Consider the following 18,872-nt stretch of genomic DNA (forward strand, 5'->3'; position numbering starts at 1 on the left):
TGTGTAAATTTAGGGGTAAAAGTGTGCATAGAGCCTAGACAAGTGCACTACGTATCATTAATGTCCCCTTTGAGGATTTCAGAATATGAGAATGTATTAAAAAAAAAAAAAAGATAAAAGATCCCTGTTAGGTCAAACACAGACCCGGCCAGCGCGGTGTCCTGACTCGGAGAGTTGCCAGTAACAGATGCTTTGGAAAGACTATAAGAAAGCAAGCAAACAGAGAGAGATCCTCCACTTCCAACAGTCAAGCAGGGGCTGCGGAGACTTTCTAAGCTGGAGGCTACATCTGGAGCCCGGTTTTTAATAGCTGCAGAGATGCTTTCTGCTCAGGTGGTCTCTCTGCAGGCGGGGGGGGCTTCGCCTCGTAAACAGCGACTGAGGAACGACCCCGGGGGCTGCCCTCGGCTGCTGCGGGAGGAGATCCCACCTGCCCCCGCTTCTCCAGGGAGCCCCCGCTTCGGGGCATAGTCGGTCCTGGGTTTCTTCGCTGAGACGGCCAACAAAAGTTATTATAATTAAAATAAATTGTGGTGATGGACTCGCTAATTCTGTTCAGAGAGGTTATTATACAGCTATTAGACTGCAAAAAAAATGTGGCCACTACTGATCTGGGCTGGTTTGAATTAATGACCCAGAAATGAAAGACTCTATATCCTATTAACAGTCTGCCAAGCCATGCCAGATCCCATTACTTTGGTTTATTTGTAACCCGTCAGGAAGGACCCAATGCAAATCCAGATCTGGAGTCGATCCAGAGCAACTCCGAAAGGCACCTCCACAATCTCTCTTACGCGGCAGAGCAGCGTCTGCCCCGTTTCGCCCGGCAGCGGGGAAACGTTCATTTCCACGGGGTTTGGTTCACCCAGACACACGTCGGCCGACAACGGTGGAAAGGGACCAGTGAGACGTGAACGGGGACTCGAACTCCCAATTTGCAAAAGCCCTCTGCAGCGCCACGTAAATAGGAGACAACTACCTTAAATTTCAACTCTGGTCCGTGCGTGACCCTGCTTTGTACTTCGCTGGCAAAAGAGGGGTGGGTTTGGCAATGGCAGGGAAGCGGGTCATGGCGCGCGCTGTGGGACAGGCTCCGGCAGGTATCCCTCATCACCCGAGACTTGCAATCCCTGCCGGTCGATTGGAACTGGTGGGACCCTCCAACCGGGACACGGCCACCGCGACGGGACCTTCCCAGGGCACGTTTCAACCCCGCTCCCCACCTACCACCCACGCAACTGTCGGTGCAGGGAGCGAAACCTAGGTACCACAGCAATAACTTCAGGGTTATCGTGTTAATTCCAGCAATAAAGCGATAAGGGAATGCCGAGAATGCCACGCTCAGAGCGAGTTACGATCGCGGGGGCCTGTGCCGGTCTTGGCAGCTGACGCTAGTGATTGCCTATGGAATAGCGCAGGTGGGTTGCGTGCCAGGCTGACAGCCCAGTCGTGTGCAGCTCCGCAGGTTTTCCTATCTGCTTACTGCTGGAGACGGCAAGTAAGGATAAGCATACCAGTGAGCTGAGACAATCTGCAAAATTTAAAAAAAAAAATAAAAAAAATCACCCCTTCCCTCCCCATCGCTCCTATCGGATGAGAAAGGAGGATGAGAAGGGGGAGAAAATGCAGACACCCCCCCTTACCCCCCTGCATCCCCTGCTCCCAAAAAAGCTGCTGGAACAGCATCGCCACCGCCGCAACTGACTGCAGCCTTGATCCAGTCCAGGCTTTCTACAGATCCCTACTGGAAAGAAGCCATTTTTCTTGAGTGTATTTCCAAGAAACAGTTGACAGGCTTGGCACAGCTATTCCTGGAAATGTTCAATAGGTCATCTTCTGGAAGAGAATGCCTGACTGACGGAATTGAACAGATCTTGTTCTCCGCGCCGCACTCTGCTCTCTCCCTCTCCCGCGACGGCTTGGCGTTCGCCTTCACGCCGTGCCCAGGACCCCCACCACCTTGGCATCCCCACCACCACCCCAGCTTAAGCTCTGCACCCAAGCCGCTCTGCACCAAAGCAGGATTTGGTGTGCTGCGAGCCGTCTTTCCCTCCTGGCAGCACTGCCGTGCTTGTCCTGCGCTGCCAGAACAATTGCTGCGTGAAGGCGACCGGCCCCAGACTATAAATTACAGGGTTGCCCCTTCGCACACGCAGACCGGTGCAGTGGAAATCTTGTGTACGTACACACACACACACACGCGTACGTGGCGGCCAGGAGCGTGGTGACATGGGCTGGCCGACCCCACCGTCCCTGCTTGCCCCTGGCCATCCCTCTGAGCTGAGAAAAACGCCGGAGACGGGCTTTTAGCTTTTGCAGCGTCTTGCTGTTTGCCAGCAGCAAGGAAGGGCAGGGTGAAGTCATGCTAGGAGAAAGTTGCTTAAGGTGAGGCACGCTGGTGAGAAAAAAAAAAAAACCAAAAACAAGATCTATGTTGGGTGGTTTCTTCAGTGCTTCTCCTGCCTTTAACCTGTTCCTGGTTGTAATTGCTCTGGCGAGATCTATTTCCTTCGCTGATTCGGGGGCGGATCCTGGCACCTCTTGCTAACTGAGGAAAAGGTCTTGGACAGCGATCCCGGCCCAGCCGGAGCCAGGGCAGGTCAGGATCCCTCGCTGGCATTCCCACCCAGGGCAAGGAAATGCTGCCATGTGCCGGGACGGACCCGCCGGCGGCAGCGGGGAGGGTCTGCGAGCGGGGGCAGTCACCCAGTTTCCCCAGTGTCTACCAGCTTCGGCATGCGGAGAGTGCCAGGGGTTGTACCCTCAGGGCAGCAGCCAGGGAGGAGAGTTGCTCCATTTTCGAAAAGCACGCAAGTTTGCTCCCCGCGAAGTGCCATAGCCTAGCTCTGCCTGGCTGCAGACGAGAGCTCGGGTCCCCCCCCATCCATCTTAGCTCCAGGGTCAGGCTTGCCCTTCTGCCCACAACAGGTATTTTTTTTCCCCATGTTCACAGAGATTTAGCACGGCTGGCTGGGTTTAATTCTGGCCTAGATAGTTCCTTATCACATTAAAGGACCTTTGCTTCCGCATCAGCATACGAGAGGAGTATGAGCCAGGCTTGTCCTCGTGTCCCTCCCCAGCGGCGTGAGGTGGAAAAGGGTTGGGAAGGACAACGGTGGTGTTTAGCTGGGATGTGGTACAAAGAGCCACCCTTGCCTCTGTATTTGGGTTGTGGTAATTCTGCAGGTTAAATCCTGTCTCTGCCCTGAGTCCCGGGAGCTTTTTCTTTCTCCTCTGCAGCCTGTGAATGCAGCTGTTCACTAAAATTCTTTTTAAATAACGCTCTGCAGGTTCTGTGTTATCCCCCTTCAACTCTATCCACAAATAATGGACTTGCTCTCTGCCAGGAATTAAATTTCATCCATATCTGTAAAAACATCAAGACAAAACACACTCGGCTCAGCTGCCAGAGCTGGCAGCAGACCTGTTGGGTCCCCAGGCAGCGGCTCAGCGAAGCCTTCCCTTTTCCCTCTCACATCGTGGGCACATTCCACCTCTGCTTTATTTCCCCCTTATTGCCCCCTCCCCGATTCCCAGTGGCCCAGAGCTCATCTTTTCTGTGGATGCGTAAAACTTGTTTAGCGCACAACCGCAGAGCTATAATAGGTTTTAATGGAGAACCACAAATTTTAAGACAGGAAAAATAAGGACTGGAAGGTAGTCCTTGTGCTGGCAATGCAGAGGTGACCACGGTCCCCACACCTCTGGAGAGCACCCACTTCACGCCTTCCCGCTCACTCTCGGATGTCGCATTTGAAAAAAGGCAAAGCAATTTTTCAAGGAGCCAGTAAAACCACTGCCCCCGTTTACCGGTGAGCGGAGAGGTGTGCATCACCGCTGATGGGGCACCCAGGCCACCGACTCCAAAGAAATGCTCCCAAAGAGGACCACGGGGCTCAGGGCTGGTCACCCCGTTACAGACACAGCAACCAGCTGTGAAGTTTAACCCCAAACGAGGACTTTCCTCAGAGCTGGGGAAGGTATGAAATGAACGGTTCATTTTAGAGAAACTCTTTCATAGGGAGAAAGTTGTAACCCTTCTCCCCAGGGAACAGGAACGTGCCTTTACTCCTTAGGCTCTACCTCCAAAGCGTGGGACTGAGAGCGCTTCTCCTGCGTGCGGATGCAGGTGCCTGCTGCGGCACGTTGGGATGAGAGCAGTGCCGTGATTTCCCTCCCTCCTTCCCTTGCCCCAGCCCCTGTGGGTCCTCTCATCTCCCAAAGATAACCCCAGGCGCACACGCAGCGTAGACCTACTGCCATATTTCTCTAAACTGAGCTTGCTGTGGGATGCACCTGCTCTGTAACATGGACTAAGCTGTGGTTTTTTTCCCAAATCTATGCCTTCTAGTCCTTTTTTGATGCGTTAATAAACACCTCAAATCATCATTTGTTACTGACTTAATTACTGGTTGTCACCACTCGGCAAATATTTCAAACAGCTGACAGTGGGAAACACCCCGTCATGCACAGTATACAAGACAAGCTCTTGAAAAACGATCTCCAAAATAAAAAGGGAGTCATTCATAGTGACACTTATCAGGGTCCTTGCCTCCTGGTGGTTGGACACACAGAAAAATGTGCAAAAATCTTTTCTCCAGCATTCATTCATTCAGAAAAAGCTTCTCAGAGACTTCGCATAATTTTCAGAAGCTTGTGGCCACCGGTGGGATCAGCTGCCGTGCCTTCCCCTGGGTCTGGGGCACTGCTCCGTGACTGGGGGGGCTGCAGCTCCGTGGTCCCCCAGGCTAGCGCAGTGTAGAGCGATGGGAGGACCTCCTGGAGCTGGAGGCTTTGCAGGGCTGTGTCAGGCTGAAGAACACACCTTTCGCCTGACGTTCAAGAGACCGCTTTAATGTGAGACTTGCTGAGTCTGCAGGAAAAGCAGTTGATGGCTAAATGCAAGTAGGTCGGGGTAAGAACGGGGAAGGGGGTGTAGCAGAAGGGGACAAGTTGTGGTTTTTTGAGCAGCTGCAGGAGAACTCATCCTCCTCAGGCTGAGAAAGAAATCCCAGCTTACGGTTTGGGACAGGATTCACGTGGAACGTACATCTTTTAAAACATACAGTGTTTATTAATAGAATGTGCTCTCCTTCCCTAAACCTAGCTTCCCTATAGCTCAGTGTCTGCTGACAGGCAGCTAACAGTCAGCATTGCTTTGTCATTTTTGTTTAGAGCTGTGTTTTTTTAGAAGCTATTTAGAAATGTCTCTTCCATTTTACTTGCCTGTGTATCTCCCTGCTGTCTGGCCAGCTTGTGGCTGATAATTCTCAGTGACTCACAGATAAAACCTATGAAAAAAAAAACCCCCTAAGCAGTGACGCACCAGATGTGCAGTGAAATGTTAAAAACATGCTATGACTTTTTAGGAATACATGCAATTAATATTAAACAGATGCTTGAAGTTTCCTGCACAGCTGTTTCTCTATTACGTGTCATGACTTTTAATGGCACTGAGGTGAGACACACAGACATGAGGAAATGCAAGACTATTCCAAATTCAAGCTTTTAAAATTCTAGCAACAAAAAGGGGAAAAAAAGAAAAGCCAAACCGCCAAACCTCTCACAAGGCGCAAAGTGGAACGTTTTTGCTTGGGTGCTTCACAAAGCAGACAGTGAAGTATCTCGGTCAAGGTAACATATACCATCTACTGCTTGGTAGTTTATCACCTCTGTTAGGCACTCCCGTCTTTATTAGCTTCCTCCAATAGATCTGCTTTTGTAGCAGAGATCCACTCTGTGTTTATACACAGCTAGGACTAGAACTGGATTACAAGGCTACATTTTGTTCCAGAATCCCCCTTGCTGTGTGTGAACTGTTTTTACAAACCGAGTAGGTCTTTTTCCAGGGAAGCTTGTCTACCAAGTTTCAATTTCCTTTTATTGGATACACAAGCCATTTATTACCCCCCTGAAAGGCCTCCCTGAAACTCACGTTGTCAGGACCTCCACGGCTGGTGAGGCAGCAGCGTTACCGCAGGGGCCATCAGCGTTGGCAGGACCATCAGGAGCTGAAAGCACCTTGTCTCAAAAATCAGGCTTTGGGGTGGGATTGGTTTAATCCGACACGAGGGATGGGATTCATCTCGATTAATGAACATACCTACAGATGAGCTAGGCTTCAATTATAGTCACTGGGTTGTGAATTTGTCTGTCTCATCGTGGCAAAAACATAAGGAAAGGTAGGTGAATCGCACCCAAAAGGTGCCTGCTTCTCTCCCTTGACTATAAAAGGACATGACGGGGATCCGCTCTGACGTAGGTGTCTCTACGGTAGATGTCTAAAGGTAGATGGATCCTTCTCTGGGTTTCTAATGCTAAATGCTTGGCCAAAGCAAGTCATCTACATTCCCTCGACAGCCAGTTGAAAAGAGATCCCTCTAGAAGATGTCACCCGCATCTACCCGACTGGTGGGCTGAGCTGCCGGCCAGTGGTGCCCACCTCCATTCTGCTGTCGATGGGAGCAGCAAAGGCTGCCTGCCTCATCTTTAGCTGGTGAAAGCTAGAAGGGATGAAGTCAGGTCTCCACCTTGTAGGGTTACTTTGCTTCAGGATCATCACCCCCAACCTCAGTAAGGCCTCAGCTCATCTTTTGGCTGGCATGGTGCAAATGCATCGGTGCTTTCGTTTTTCCTTGGATACGCTTTCTGGCTCCAGGGTTAAGCAGTTAAAGTGACACAGGAAAGCCTCTGGATGCTAAGCAGTTCCACCCCAGGTACCCAAGAGGCCCTTACCCATAGGGGGCAGTTCCCCTCCCACCCACTGCCCTCCCTCCCAAGGGGATCTCCTGCAGCCCCAAATTCCTCCAGCAGCAGCCTGTCCCCCTTCGGAGGCTCATTATAGTTCTGATATTTGTTCTCTCGCTATTCATCGTGCCTTCCGTGGGGAGTCACAGCCAGTTTATCAGCTACCAGGAGCATGCTTTCTGGGCTGAAAAGCAATTTCCTTTTCTCCTCTTATTGCAGGACCCTAAGAAGGGTTTGATTTATGCCATCAGTTTTAGATTTTAAAATCTTCAGCTTCACCTAGGTACATTTCCTGGAGATTGGCAATGCTTAGTATAGTAAGCATTTAGTAATGCTTAACAGATGAGCAGTTCTGTTATGCCATATGATCATCTCTCATACACTAGGTCTGGATTTTTCCTACCATGTTAGTTACAGCCACTGTCAAATGGTGCCGTTCATCTTTTCCTCTCTCTCTTACCGAGCTTATGTTCCCAGGAGAGTTCACAGCGGCGAACGTGGCAGCCCTTCGACGCTGCTGCTGATCAGCTGCACTTCTGGCTTACTTTTGTGCAGCACTCCTACTTTGTTGCTGTAATGGCCCTTAAAAAACATAAGCGTTTGCCAACATGCTCAAGTACAGGAGAACACAATGGCACTATTCGAGAAATGCTGGCTTTTTAATGAAAAACACTGCTGTCTGCCAGGGGAAGTGGCATTCACCACCGCATGGATAGCTCCAGCTCATCGGGCCAACGCTCCTCGTTGCAGGATTTCTGCTGGGCTCATCGGCAATACGCTGCGGGGTGGACGGGGAAATGAGAGATGGACCGAAATGTGCCCCTGAGGGTCCACGCAGGCCCACGCCGAAAACGTCCACAGTGGGAGAGACAGAGCAGGATGGGCTGCGAGCGTGGGGTGGGCGAACAGCAAAGGGGAGCCGTGAGGAGCGAGCAGGAGCACCGGGCTCAGCACTCACCCGTTCCTCTTCTCCACGCTCACGGTGCTTTATTTATAACACTTAGGAGAACAAACCTGCATCCCTAAGACAAGACACTCGAGGGAGGTCCTCTGACCTTTCTGTCGACTTATTTCAGTTCCCACGGAACCTGCCATTTCGGTTGCCGGTTTGTTGAAGGAATTGACTCACATCCCTGCACCAGAGCTGGGCAAGCCCCTTCCCACCTCCGAGCAGCGGGCAGGTTTCTGCAGCCGACGGAGCCGGACCTTCTCCTGATGCTCTCCAGCTCCACCAAAGCTGCGCCCAACCGCTCAGGTGGTTAAACACCTCCCAAAACTGGGTCCCGAAACCCAGCGGGAGGCCTTGGATGGGGTGGCCAGGGCTCATCCCCCAGCCTTGCCCGGCACGCGTCCCGGTGTTGGCCCGGCGCGGGGTGGTGGCGGTGGCCACGGGTCCCTCGGACGGCAGCAGCCGCGGCCTGGAGCGTTTGCTGTCGGCCATGCCGGCGCTTCTTTGGGTGACGACTTCGCTTCGGTCGCTCGCGGCTTGTCACCTTGCCAGGACGCGCGCCTCGGGGGGATTAGTTTTTGGAAATGGCAGCGGCGTGCCCTCTGAGCAATGTCCCTTCTAGGAAAGCGTGTTAAACCTGGAGTCAGCCCGTCAGCTGGATTTCAGGGTGAAATCTGATGTGCTGGTTGTGTCTGCCTGGGAAAAGAGGGAAAAAAAAAAAAAAAGAGAGAGAAAGAAAAATCCGACCTGCTGTGGCACCTGCTGGCGTCAGAGGACACGTTTCCCGGCACGTGGCCTCGTGGCATGGACAGGGAGCCAGCAGGCAGGGAGCTCCTTCCCTCCCCTCCCTCCTCTCCCCATCCCTTTATTTAAGTCCTCTACATGCTCACGCACACGTGTCCCTCTCTGACCTGTTTGCTATTCCCTTTTTGCTTTACCAGGCGCCCGGGGGCTGACTCACCAGAGCCCCGAGCTGACATGGAAGCGGAGAAGCCAACAACCCGTGACACAGAGCCCGGTCTGCAGCTGAAACAGAAAAATCACAGTCCTTGAATTCACAACAGGGTGATCAGCCAGACTCAGGGCTTTGTTTCCAGTCTGGTTTTCTTCAGATCTTTGCTATTACTCTTGCCTGCTTCTATGATGTGCCTCTTGCTTTAGATGGCTAGTTTCAGGGGTTTGATTTTCCCCCCCCCCCCCCCCCCAGTTCTGTAGGACCCAAATACTTGGTGCTGGGTGAGAAAACCTGTGTGTACCACATGGAAGAAAACCTCCGGTCACCTTTTCAAGGCCCGTGTCGACACGTTTTAACCGTGGCTGCGAAGCGTGCCCGTGATCCTCAGAGCTCTCTCCGCTCCGCAGAGGTTTCAGCGCTCCACCCTGCTCGCTGTGCCACGGCCGCTCGCTCAGACAGCAAACCCCAAGCATGCGTTAAGTAAATAATCTCGGGCTCACTACGCCTTCGTCAAACTCTGCCCATCAGAAGCCCGCATCGCTCTACAAGTTGCAGCCTGAAGTGGTTTCTCAAATGTTGCAAAGTCAGGACCAGCAAAGGAGAGGAAGGATATGTTAATTATTGAGGCTCATTTCACATGCAATCAGACCCGATGGCACAGCGAGCCCAGTGCGAAGCAAGTAAAATTCCTTCAGAAGGCTTGATTTCCCAGGTCCCTACGTGGCTTGTTTGTTAGTCCTGAGATTTTTCTCAGAAGTCTTTGTTATCCAGAACAGGGGTGTGTGCTGATTGCACGCTGCTTCTTGGAAATTACTGGGAGGCAACTTACTGGGAGGTAATTCTAGATGGGAATCTGAACAAAAGGTGTTGCTTAAGCATTTTGAAGAATAATTGAGCACTTGCTATGCAGTTTGTTTAATAACCTGAAAGACGGATCCTTATCAGGAGTCTCCACATGCTCTAGTTACTCAATTGCTTTCTTATTTAAATAAAGCCTAGCAAATGTGTCCATAAAAATAAAATTACCTCATAAAAGGTGGTATCACTGAGGTCTGCCTGCTCAGATAATTGAAAGTTATATTTTCCTGTTAGTACCTCTTTATATCCTTTTTTTTTTTTCAGGGCTGTTGGGTGCCCGTTGGGCTTTCAAAGGCAATGGCTGTGCCGTGTGTCCCCAGCGCCGCTCCTGATAAGGTGCCATAAAGGCAAATGTGGTTGTGGGCTCGTCTGGACCGGCCTCAGCCAAGTGGGAACATTCCCAGCCCTTTCCTGGAGTTCACAGGGTTGTGAGCTGGGAAACATCACCCTCCTGGCAGAGAAAGTATCGCTAAAAAATCAAAATGAACATCAAAGGACTGCAAGAGTCTCTGTGTGTCCACTTCCTAGGGAACGGTGTTCAGTCTGCGTGCAAAAAAATACCCCCGCTCTAGTTTGCAATGGTTCCCTTCAGGATAATCCAAAATTAACAGCGCAGATGGAAGACTAGAGTCAATAAAAATAAAATAGCTAATGATTGAAATCACAGTGAACAGCAACACGCAGATGTCCCAGGTGCTGGAAGAGTTTGCATCTTTTGAAAGTCAGAAGGGCTCATTTTGAGCCCCGTGCCATGGGGCATGACTTAGGCTGCGGAATGGCCAAGTGCCAGCGTCCCGATCATGGGGCAAAACTCACTCTACCAGCGCTGAAATCAAACCAGGAAGCAAGTGCTGGATCAGCTCTGAATCGAAGAAAAAAAGAGGCATTGTTAATCAGAAAATAACTCGTGACTCTGGAAACGTATCTTCAACTAGAAGCGCTGCTGATGGGATCTGCGCTTGAGCAGTGCTGCCAGCTAAGGTGTTGTCCTACCCTGCCCTCAGCCTGTTCATGGAGGAGACTCCGTCATGCAGGAACAGGACTTTGGGCAGTTAAATATTACGCCTAGACACACAATCCTCAGGAAGGGCTACGACAGCCCTCGCAGGAGAGTAGTAATAACTAGCCAGCAAGTGAAAACAGCCTCTGAGCGTATGCTGCAAGGACTTGTTAGGGACATCTCTGTGGACCCTCTCTCTGTGAATGAGCTTGCTGCTGGGGTGGAGGAGGTCTGGGTGACATCCCGGCAAGATGATGGCCTCTCTGCGTACACCACGTGAACGTTAACACCAGCCGTGGCAATTCACATTGCCCGCTTTGCCTTCTCAGCGTCTAATGGGTTTGTCCTTCTTCTGGGCAGAGGGCCATTCGAGTACTTGGCTCATTCAATCCTCTATGCCCTTTTCGAAGTCTGACAGCAAGGGCTGGCGCTGCGTAGGTCAGAAATGAAAGTCCTAAAGACAGAAGGAAGAAAACGCCTAGTTCGTTTTGCACAGACTGCCATTAGGTTGCATTTCTTTTGGGTTAATGTGGGTTTGGACCCTTGATCTCGAGGTGGAAAACTCCATGAATCTATTAACAATCTCCTGAGCCATCAAATCCCACCTCTTCGGGGATTATTCATATTCCAGAACTCAAAATGATCTCGGTTTTGGAAACATACCCCTACCCTTTGCCGAATGGCTCCACTCCTCTGTTCTTTTTCCTTCCTCGTGACGCTTACTTTGAAGTGAATAGTGCAAAGTAGCACTTGAGGCAGTGAAAAGAGGACCCCATAACCTAGAGTGCTTACTACACCCACAAAAACCCCTTTCCTTTTTATTGCCCCAAATCCATAAAGACTGCTTTTCAAAGGGAGGTAGTAAAAGTACCACGCTTCAGCAGGTTCCAATTAAAGAAGGCCTAATCCAAAGCGCATTGAAGTTAATAAGAGACTTTTTGTCTCTTGGCTGTTGGGGCTTGGACCAGACATCAGTGTCAGAAATGGTATCTGTAACACGTGCAGACATTTTAATGCAGTCACTGCTGCAGGAGTGCCGGGAGTCCTCCTGTGCCGTTATCAGCTCTACTGATCATTCAGCTCTCCCCAAGAGCTTCAAAGGGAAATTGCCAATTCATCTTTTTTCACATCTAAAATGCGAGGTTCAGAAGTGAATTCTGCTAAAACACATACTTCTTTTTTTAATCTGGAAAGATATTTCAAAGATATTTCCATTTCCGGCAAATGGTCCTTTTTCTCAGGAAATCAGTTAAAAAAGACCCTGTATTCAGGCCAAAAAAAGCCAAATCACTGGATTTATTTTTAGGTCTATTTATCAGGTGCTAGAAAGACATCTTGAAAGTCAAAATTCTTTTCATTTAGCAAAATCTGGACAAAGCTTTTGAATATTCATTGTAAATACACGAAGCTTTTAGGGACTGCCTTTTCAGCTTTACTTCTGCTATGCCCTGACATTAGTCTATGGCTATGGAGAATATGGAGGCTTATAAACAGATTAGCTCTCAGAGACCATTTTTATTTCCAGTAGGAAACAAAACTGGCAGCACAACCACATCTAGCATCAGATGAGCATGCCTTTTATGTTTTTTGAATATAATGTGACTTTGTTTATTTTTCCAGCCTTTTGCAAAACGTTTTATTCCATAGATCAATGACCGTTGTAACACACGACTCAAGATGGAAATTTCCCCCGCGTCATCTGGGAGAAGCGGCTCAAAGACGACTGCATTTTCGTTTTACTCTACACTCCAGCCACTGGAGCATAAAGCCTCCTTGACATGGTTGTGCCCTGAGGAGATCCCTCCGTTGTGATCATCCCTGCTGCTCTGTACAGGTGGGAAGCAGCGCTCTGAGGCCATGCCTATTGCTATGCCGAGTCCACCTGTACTTGCGGAGTACAAAACAGCTTTTATAAAGCCTACTTACCACTTAGGAGCGTTAAATGGGATCTCAAAGTCTCCTTTATAGACCAAGGAAGAAAATCAATGACTACTTTTTCCAAGGACAGAAGGTAAGCCATCCACTTCAGTGGAAGGTCCCCAGGGCCCACCTTTATGCTTTCCCCTCTCAGGGCTCCCAATCACTGCCACAAATAAATAGATAGCAATAATACCCTTTTCACTAGAAAGGCTTTTTCCACGTTGGTGAAGAAACCCAAACCCATCAGAGAGCAGCTGCTGCTGGCTAACCCATGCCCCTGAGCCCCAGCACTAGCCCGAAGACCGGAGCGGTCCCGCGCCTCAACGCAAGCAATGAGCAGTGGAAGAGGGACGAGTCCTTGCCAGGGGCTGTCCCCCGCCGTCAGCCATGCCCCCGTCCTGGGGGGCACGGTGGGCAGGGAGGACAGGAGCCCCTGCGCAAGCCCCCCCCGTCATCACCCAAACTGGTGGCGCAAGGGAGAGATGGGGAAATTCTCTCACCGAGTCGCCTCCCTCCTGAACAATACTCAAGTCGCAGGCTTGTCTACGAGAGAGATTTAAATACATAACATTTGCTCACAAATTAGCCAGACAAGAATAAATGTTTTAAGACCTTTTGGCTCTCCTAAGAGAGAATAAGAGGCCTTGCTATACGTCTGAAGAATTAAATTGTCTTAATTGCATCCTTGTGCAAAATAAAGCATTACATACAGAAGAAAAATATTTTTCAGGGGATGGAAAAATCCACTGGGTTAAAGGAATACTACTGTCAAGGTAAATGTGTCTCTGCATTTGTGCAGTGCAAAAACAAGCTTTAATAAAACTGAAGAGTCTAATAGGAACATTTCCATGAATTTAAAAATAACAGCAATGGAAACAATCTCATAAAATAAGTAAACCTCTCCCTTCAATATTTGCAACTCAAGTATTACAGCATTAATTTAGGGCTTGGGAATGTAAAAGTAACTATAAATTACGAAACAAGTGCTTTGTTCTACAATACGAGAGGCCAGGTTTTAAATTCCTTGTCTAGCTGTGGCTCTTGTAATTTCAGTACTACTGCTGGGAGGCTGAATTTAGCCCACCTAAAGACCAATCCAAATGAAGAAATTACCTGACATGATACTCACCCATCAGGTTTCCAGTGGCCCATAATAGATACAGAGGGATACCTGACTTGTAAGGAAGGCTTCTTTGGTGTGACACTTCATACCTACTCCAGGCTGTTTTCTTAACCTTTTCTTAACCGATTCTGAATAGATTAGTTATGGATAACCTGACATTGGTCTTACAAATTAAGAACATGAAATGCAAAGTTCACCCAAAGAAGAAGGTACCAGGGCCCTGAGAGTGTGCCCGTTACACTGCTTTACTGCCTGGACCGGTTGCCTTCCCAGAACACGGCGCTTATGCTGGGTTAACTGGGGATGACTCCCTTGGAAACCAGTCTGTTTTAAGACTTGGTCCATGCTGGCTCAGAACAAGATAAGGTACTTGCATTTATGTCACCGGGAGCCAGCTTCTTTCTCTAAATCATGTTTTCAGTAGTTTCTCCTGTTGCTCATCTCCAGCTTTTGCTCCTCCAAACTGCTGCCGAGGGCACTGCTTCGCCCCTCTTCCCTACCGTGCAGACCACACTCCTGCCCATCTCACTGGCAGAATTGCTTCAGAGTCCTCATCACACTCCCTACGCCTGGCTGCGCTCATATGAATTCGCCAAATGCCTGTACACCTGCTCTAGGATGGTTTTCAACCAAAAAAAGAATATGCTGTCATTAAAGCATCATGAAACAGAAAAATAAATAAATCCCAAGGCCTAAATTGATTTACGTTGTTTATTTGGGATTTGTTGATAGACTTAAACTCTGTAAGTAGCCATAATAGGATACGATTAGTTAAGATCTGAGCGAGGTATAACAGGATCACAATTTACTGAAGGTCAGAACTGTATACAGAAGATTAAAACCAAAATACCACCAGATTGATTTGGGACCTGCAGGAGCTGATCCTGCCAGGATATGTTTTCCTTTTCCATGCTTTTGGAAAACAAGGCAGACAGGATTTCCTTAAAATCTCTTTTTCCTAATTTCCCAAATGTCTTCCAAAATCTAGGTATAGGAAGAATTAAAAAAAAAAAAAAAAAGGTAGTAAAGTTCATTCTTGCCCCAATAAAGACTTCTGACAAGGCTGTTAAGCTGTTAAATTATATGGGCCAGATCTCGTAGGACGGGAAGTTACTTGGCAATGACTCTGTAGATGAAACAGTCTACCATAACTTGCTCATAAATTGACCTGGAAACCCTGCATGCAAACTTTGTTCCTCATTTACTGCAAACTGCTCAGGGAGAATTAAAACATATTCTGCCTCTTATAATCAGGTCTCAGAGAGCAGCTGGTCACTTCCATCGCCTTTGGATACATACCCTGTGGACTGATCCCCACTCACCCGGCCAGCAAAAACCTCAGCGGTTTGTTCCAGCAGGAAAAAAATCTTAACAGGAGGGAAGGAGGAGAAAAGCCCAAGCTTTACTGTTCTTCTGGATAAAATCTAATCATCACTGCTGGTACAATTATAGCTGGCAAAGAACTGGGGACAGGCCCGTTGAAGCAGCCGTGTAGAAGTGTAGAAAGTAAATGAGCCTGGTGGATGGCACAAGCTGGAAGGAGAGCAGTGGGGAGTTCACCTGGACCAGAAAGGACCCGCAAACTTCAGTACCCTGTTGGGCATGCGGTGGTCAGAGAAGGGTGCCTATGGACACTTGACCTAAGAGTAAAACTTCTGTGAAACAAGATTGCGTGGATCCAGAGCACAGTACAAAGACTCAGCGGACACCAGGTTGTCTCCCAGTTTGTTAGCGGAGACAAACAAAGACAACTTAGAAGTTGTCTCATTTTTTATGTCCTTTTTTGCTCTGTTTGCCTATTCCTGCCTGTCTTCTGGTCACTTTTCTACTGCGTGTCTTCCCTGAGAGCTCCCCACCCGTGCTACGCTAAGAGATGGCACACACACACGGTGCCTGTCTCCTTACAGAAACCTACCCCCATTAAACAGTAGTGGGAGAAATCCTCACAGGCACACTAGGTTCCTGTTACTTCCACTTATGGCCGGTTTCAAAGGCAGACTAAGGTGGCAGCCATCCATCCTAGCAAGAAACTGTATGTGCTAAAACTTATATAAATGTGAAATTAGCCACCTGCAATAACTGCTGTAAAATTGTTAAATTAGTAACAGTGATTATTCTCATTTCTTGCTGGGGTATCAGGGAACTAGCGTGGAACAGCAGTAAAAAAGGCTGCTACATAGTCCAGAAAATAGGTTAAACCAAGTGTTGCTGCCGCAATGAAACCAGAAACCTTGCTGAACTCACTGCAGGGCCGCCTGCTTGCAAGGACTTTAAGTGTCACCCTATATCCCCACTGGAATAGTACAAAAGCGAACAGGAAAGAGTGATCCAGTTTTTAATGCCTGCTAAAAATTAATCTGGCATGAAAAGAATTACAAGTCACAAGATGCCACAGAAAACTGGAATGTTTAAGCTTAATAAAACCACAGTTCCCAACCTAATTTTTTTCCAGTTTGAGGCATCAGATCTTCAACATACATTTTCATGAATCCTCTTTATTTAATTTAAAGAAGTACTTGAAAGCTCCCAATCAATAGCAAGGCTTCACTCAAGCATGTACTGTATCACAGAAGGATCCACTTCTTCTGCCATCAGACCGGCTTGCAGACTTTGGATTGTTGCTTTCTTCCCCAAACGCTGTCTCCACAGGACAAACGCAGCTACGATCTGTGACTGCAGGTTGTGAGGGTGATTGACTTTACATCGATAGATGTCAGTATGGGACAAACCCAAGCACAGAACTATATGCTCCCATTCGGGTCCCAGTCTCCTCGCAAGCTTGTTCAGCTGCTGATCCGTTGGTGAAGTCTTCAAAATACACGGTGCAATTTCAGTTATAGCTGTAAAAAAAACAAGAAAAAGAAAAAGAAAATGCATACATGTGTCACTAGGCAATGCTGCAAACATTAATGTAAGTCCTTGACAAAGGAGGGAATAAGCAAAGCTGAGGTGAAAGAATTAATTAATTAAAGAAACAGAATACAATACTCACCCAGAAAAATTAATTACATAATCCACCAGAAGATTAATTAAAGGAAAACTAATGCTCAGTGGACCATACTAGGGAGCCTTGAGGTTTTGGGTGTCAATAATCCAGATATCAGAATTCTACTCCAAAGCCAAGACTTCCAAAAGTAATAGATTTTGGGGTGGTGAACAGGAAAGGCTTTCAAGGAACATGTTCCCAGCAGCCATCACCTTCTGAAAATCAATCTGCTTGCACCAGTATGATATAGTGACAGGTGACAAATATGGGACCAATAATACCTTATTACTCCTATTCTTTGGCTCTGTTTATACACTTCAGAAATAATTTTGGTTCCTTATTTATTAGGTATTACTCTATTTTTTTTGCTGGGGGCTGTTCACAGGAAGTTCTTCTGTCTCCTGAGATGCTACTTACACTCTGTGCCCTGTTATAGATGTCAAACTCACCTGGAGGAGACCAGCTTTGGGGGCTTTTCTTCTATTTGAATGAATCCATAAGCATTGTTCAGGTGAACCCAAATGAACAGGGCATCAACACTTCCCCAATACAAATTATGCTTCCTTATCCCTCACCCCAGTTGTAGTAACGCTCCTGAAAACAGGCATGTATGTGCTAAAGCCCCATTCATCTGGCTTCCTTGAAGCTGTTTTCAGGAGGGGGCAAGGAAATCCCATGTTCTTTCAGAGATTTCTGCCCTATGTCCCTTAGTATTGCGCACGTACCCAACATGCCCCAGAACACACTCTTCATCCGAGGAGACGATTAGCATCAAACTGGTACCTGACTCGCAGAGGACAGTATCAATACAGCTACCAAAACAGCTTTCACAGTGTCCTGGTTTCAGCTGGGATAGAGTTAATTTTCTTTCTAGTAGCTGGTATAGTGTTGTGTTTTGGGTTCAGTGTGAGAAGAATGTTGATAACACACTGATGTTTTCAGTTGTTGCTCAGTAGTGTTTATACCAAGTCAAGGATTTTTCAGCTTCTCATGCCCAGCCAGCGAGAAGGCTGGAGGGACACAAGGAGTTGGGAGGGGACACAGCCAGGAGAGCTGACCCAAACTGGCCAAAGGGGTATTCCATACCATGTGATGTCATGTCCAGTATATAAACTGGGGAGAGTTGGCCTGGGGGGGCCGGATCACTGCTTGGGAACTAACTGGGCATCAGTCAGCAAGTGGTGAGCAATTGCATTGTGCATCACTTGTTTTGTATATTCTAATTCTGTTATTATTATCGTTACTATTATCTTCTTTCTTTTCTGTCCTATTAAGCTGCCTTTATCTCAACCCATGAGTTTTACTTTTTTTTCTAATTCTCTCCCCCATCCCACTGGGTAGAGGGGAGTGAGCGAGCAGCTACGTGGTGCTGAGCTGCTGGCTGGGGTTAAACCATGACACAGAGGAAGCATTAAGTTAGCTGTAATTATCAGCAGTAAAAATCTCTTAGGGACTGAATCAAGTATTTCTTAAAAACACAAGTGATCTCTTCATGTATTCCCTATGGTAATCTGATCATTTAAAAAGAAAAGCATTAATACAAACAGTGTTAGTAGCAGAGTGAGAATACAGTGCTATTCAGAAATACGCTGTATGGGATCCATCTCATCTAACTACAGATAGCCCCTCCTGAACTAATTATACTAGGATTAATTATCGCTAAGGAGAGAAATAGGCTCTTCTAGAATACAATCCATGTCACTGGAAAGAAGATGTCTATAATAATCAGATTAATTGCTCCTCTAAATGTGCACATTTCTCTCCCTTGACTATAAAAGGAGCGCTGGGTATAAGCTCAGATGTTGACATTGACGCCGTAAACACCCAGTGCTGGTGAAACGATTCTCTGCCTGTAAATTCAAACCACATACCAGTTGCTTTAAAAAGGTACATTTAGAAAAGCAGCATAAGATATCCATAAAGCATATTTGCTCTTTGATACCCTTTGCGATCACAAGCTGAAATGAAGGATCAATGCAGCCTGCAATTGCTGCTCTACTTTTGTTGCTGAAGATACTGCGTCAAAACAGAGCAAAAATATCCCCAAGAAAATGCTAATTATAGCCTGTCAGTCTGAAGCAGCAGGCTCCCTACAGAAGAGCCGCTTTGCAAAATCTAATTTATAGCTCCAATATCATGCTCGCAGTCTCCACTACAGCAGAACAGCAACACTAGAAAGCACCACTCCTTCATTTTATCAAAAGTAATTGTTTTTGCATAGAATACCCAAAGCCTGCAAACGTTTGTACAATTTAAGCCCAATCATACGTTAAGTACTATACAAAGCTGCTTTGAGTAAAGGGAAAATTGCTTTCTGAAGAGTGTTTAGGTCCC

At 47.7% G+C, this 18,872-nt stretch overlaps 1 protein-coding gene and 1 long non-coding RNA gene across 4 annotated transcripts in view; both read right to left on the bottom strand.

Annotated features, from left to right (window-relative positions):
* Positions 1 to 4,386: 4,386 nt before the first annotated feature.
* LOC138682519 (uncharacterized) lies at positions 4,387 to 10,021 on the bottom strand. The gene is made up of 2 exons (XR_011322631.1): positions 8,658 to 10,021; positions 4,387 to 8,392 (listed from the first exon to the last, which is right to left on the bottom strand). It is a non-coding gene; the product is annotated as an uncharacterized lncRNA (long non-coding RNA).
* A 4,228-nt stretch (positions 10,022 to 14,249) lies between these two features.
* CRADD (CASP2 and RIPK1 domain containing adaptor with death domain) overlaps positions 14,250 to 18,872 on the bottom strand; it is an 80,537-nt gene continuing 75,914 nt past the window's right edge. For all 3 annotated transcript variants that reach the window (XM_069773593.1, XM_069773594.1, XM_069773595.1), the window contains one exon: positions 14,250 to 16,392. In XM_069773593.1, coding sequence (XP_069629694.1) covers positions 16,097 to 16,392 — 296 coding nt within the window. In that variant the 3' untranslated portion in view covers positions 14,250 to 16,096. The remainder of the gene's footprint in view (positions 16,393 to 18,872) is intronic.

This window comes from Haliaeetus albicilla, chromosome 28 (assembly GCF_947461875.1).
Source record: "Haliaeetus albicilla chromosome 28, bHalAlb1.1, whole genome shotgun sequence".
Classification (NCBI taxonomy): Eukaryota; Metazoa; Chordata; class Aves; order Accipitriformes; family Accipitridae; genus Haliaeetus; species Haliaeetus albicilla.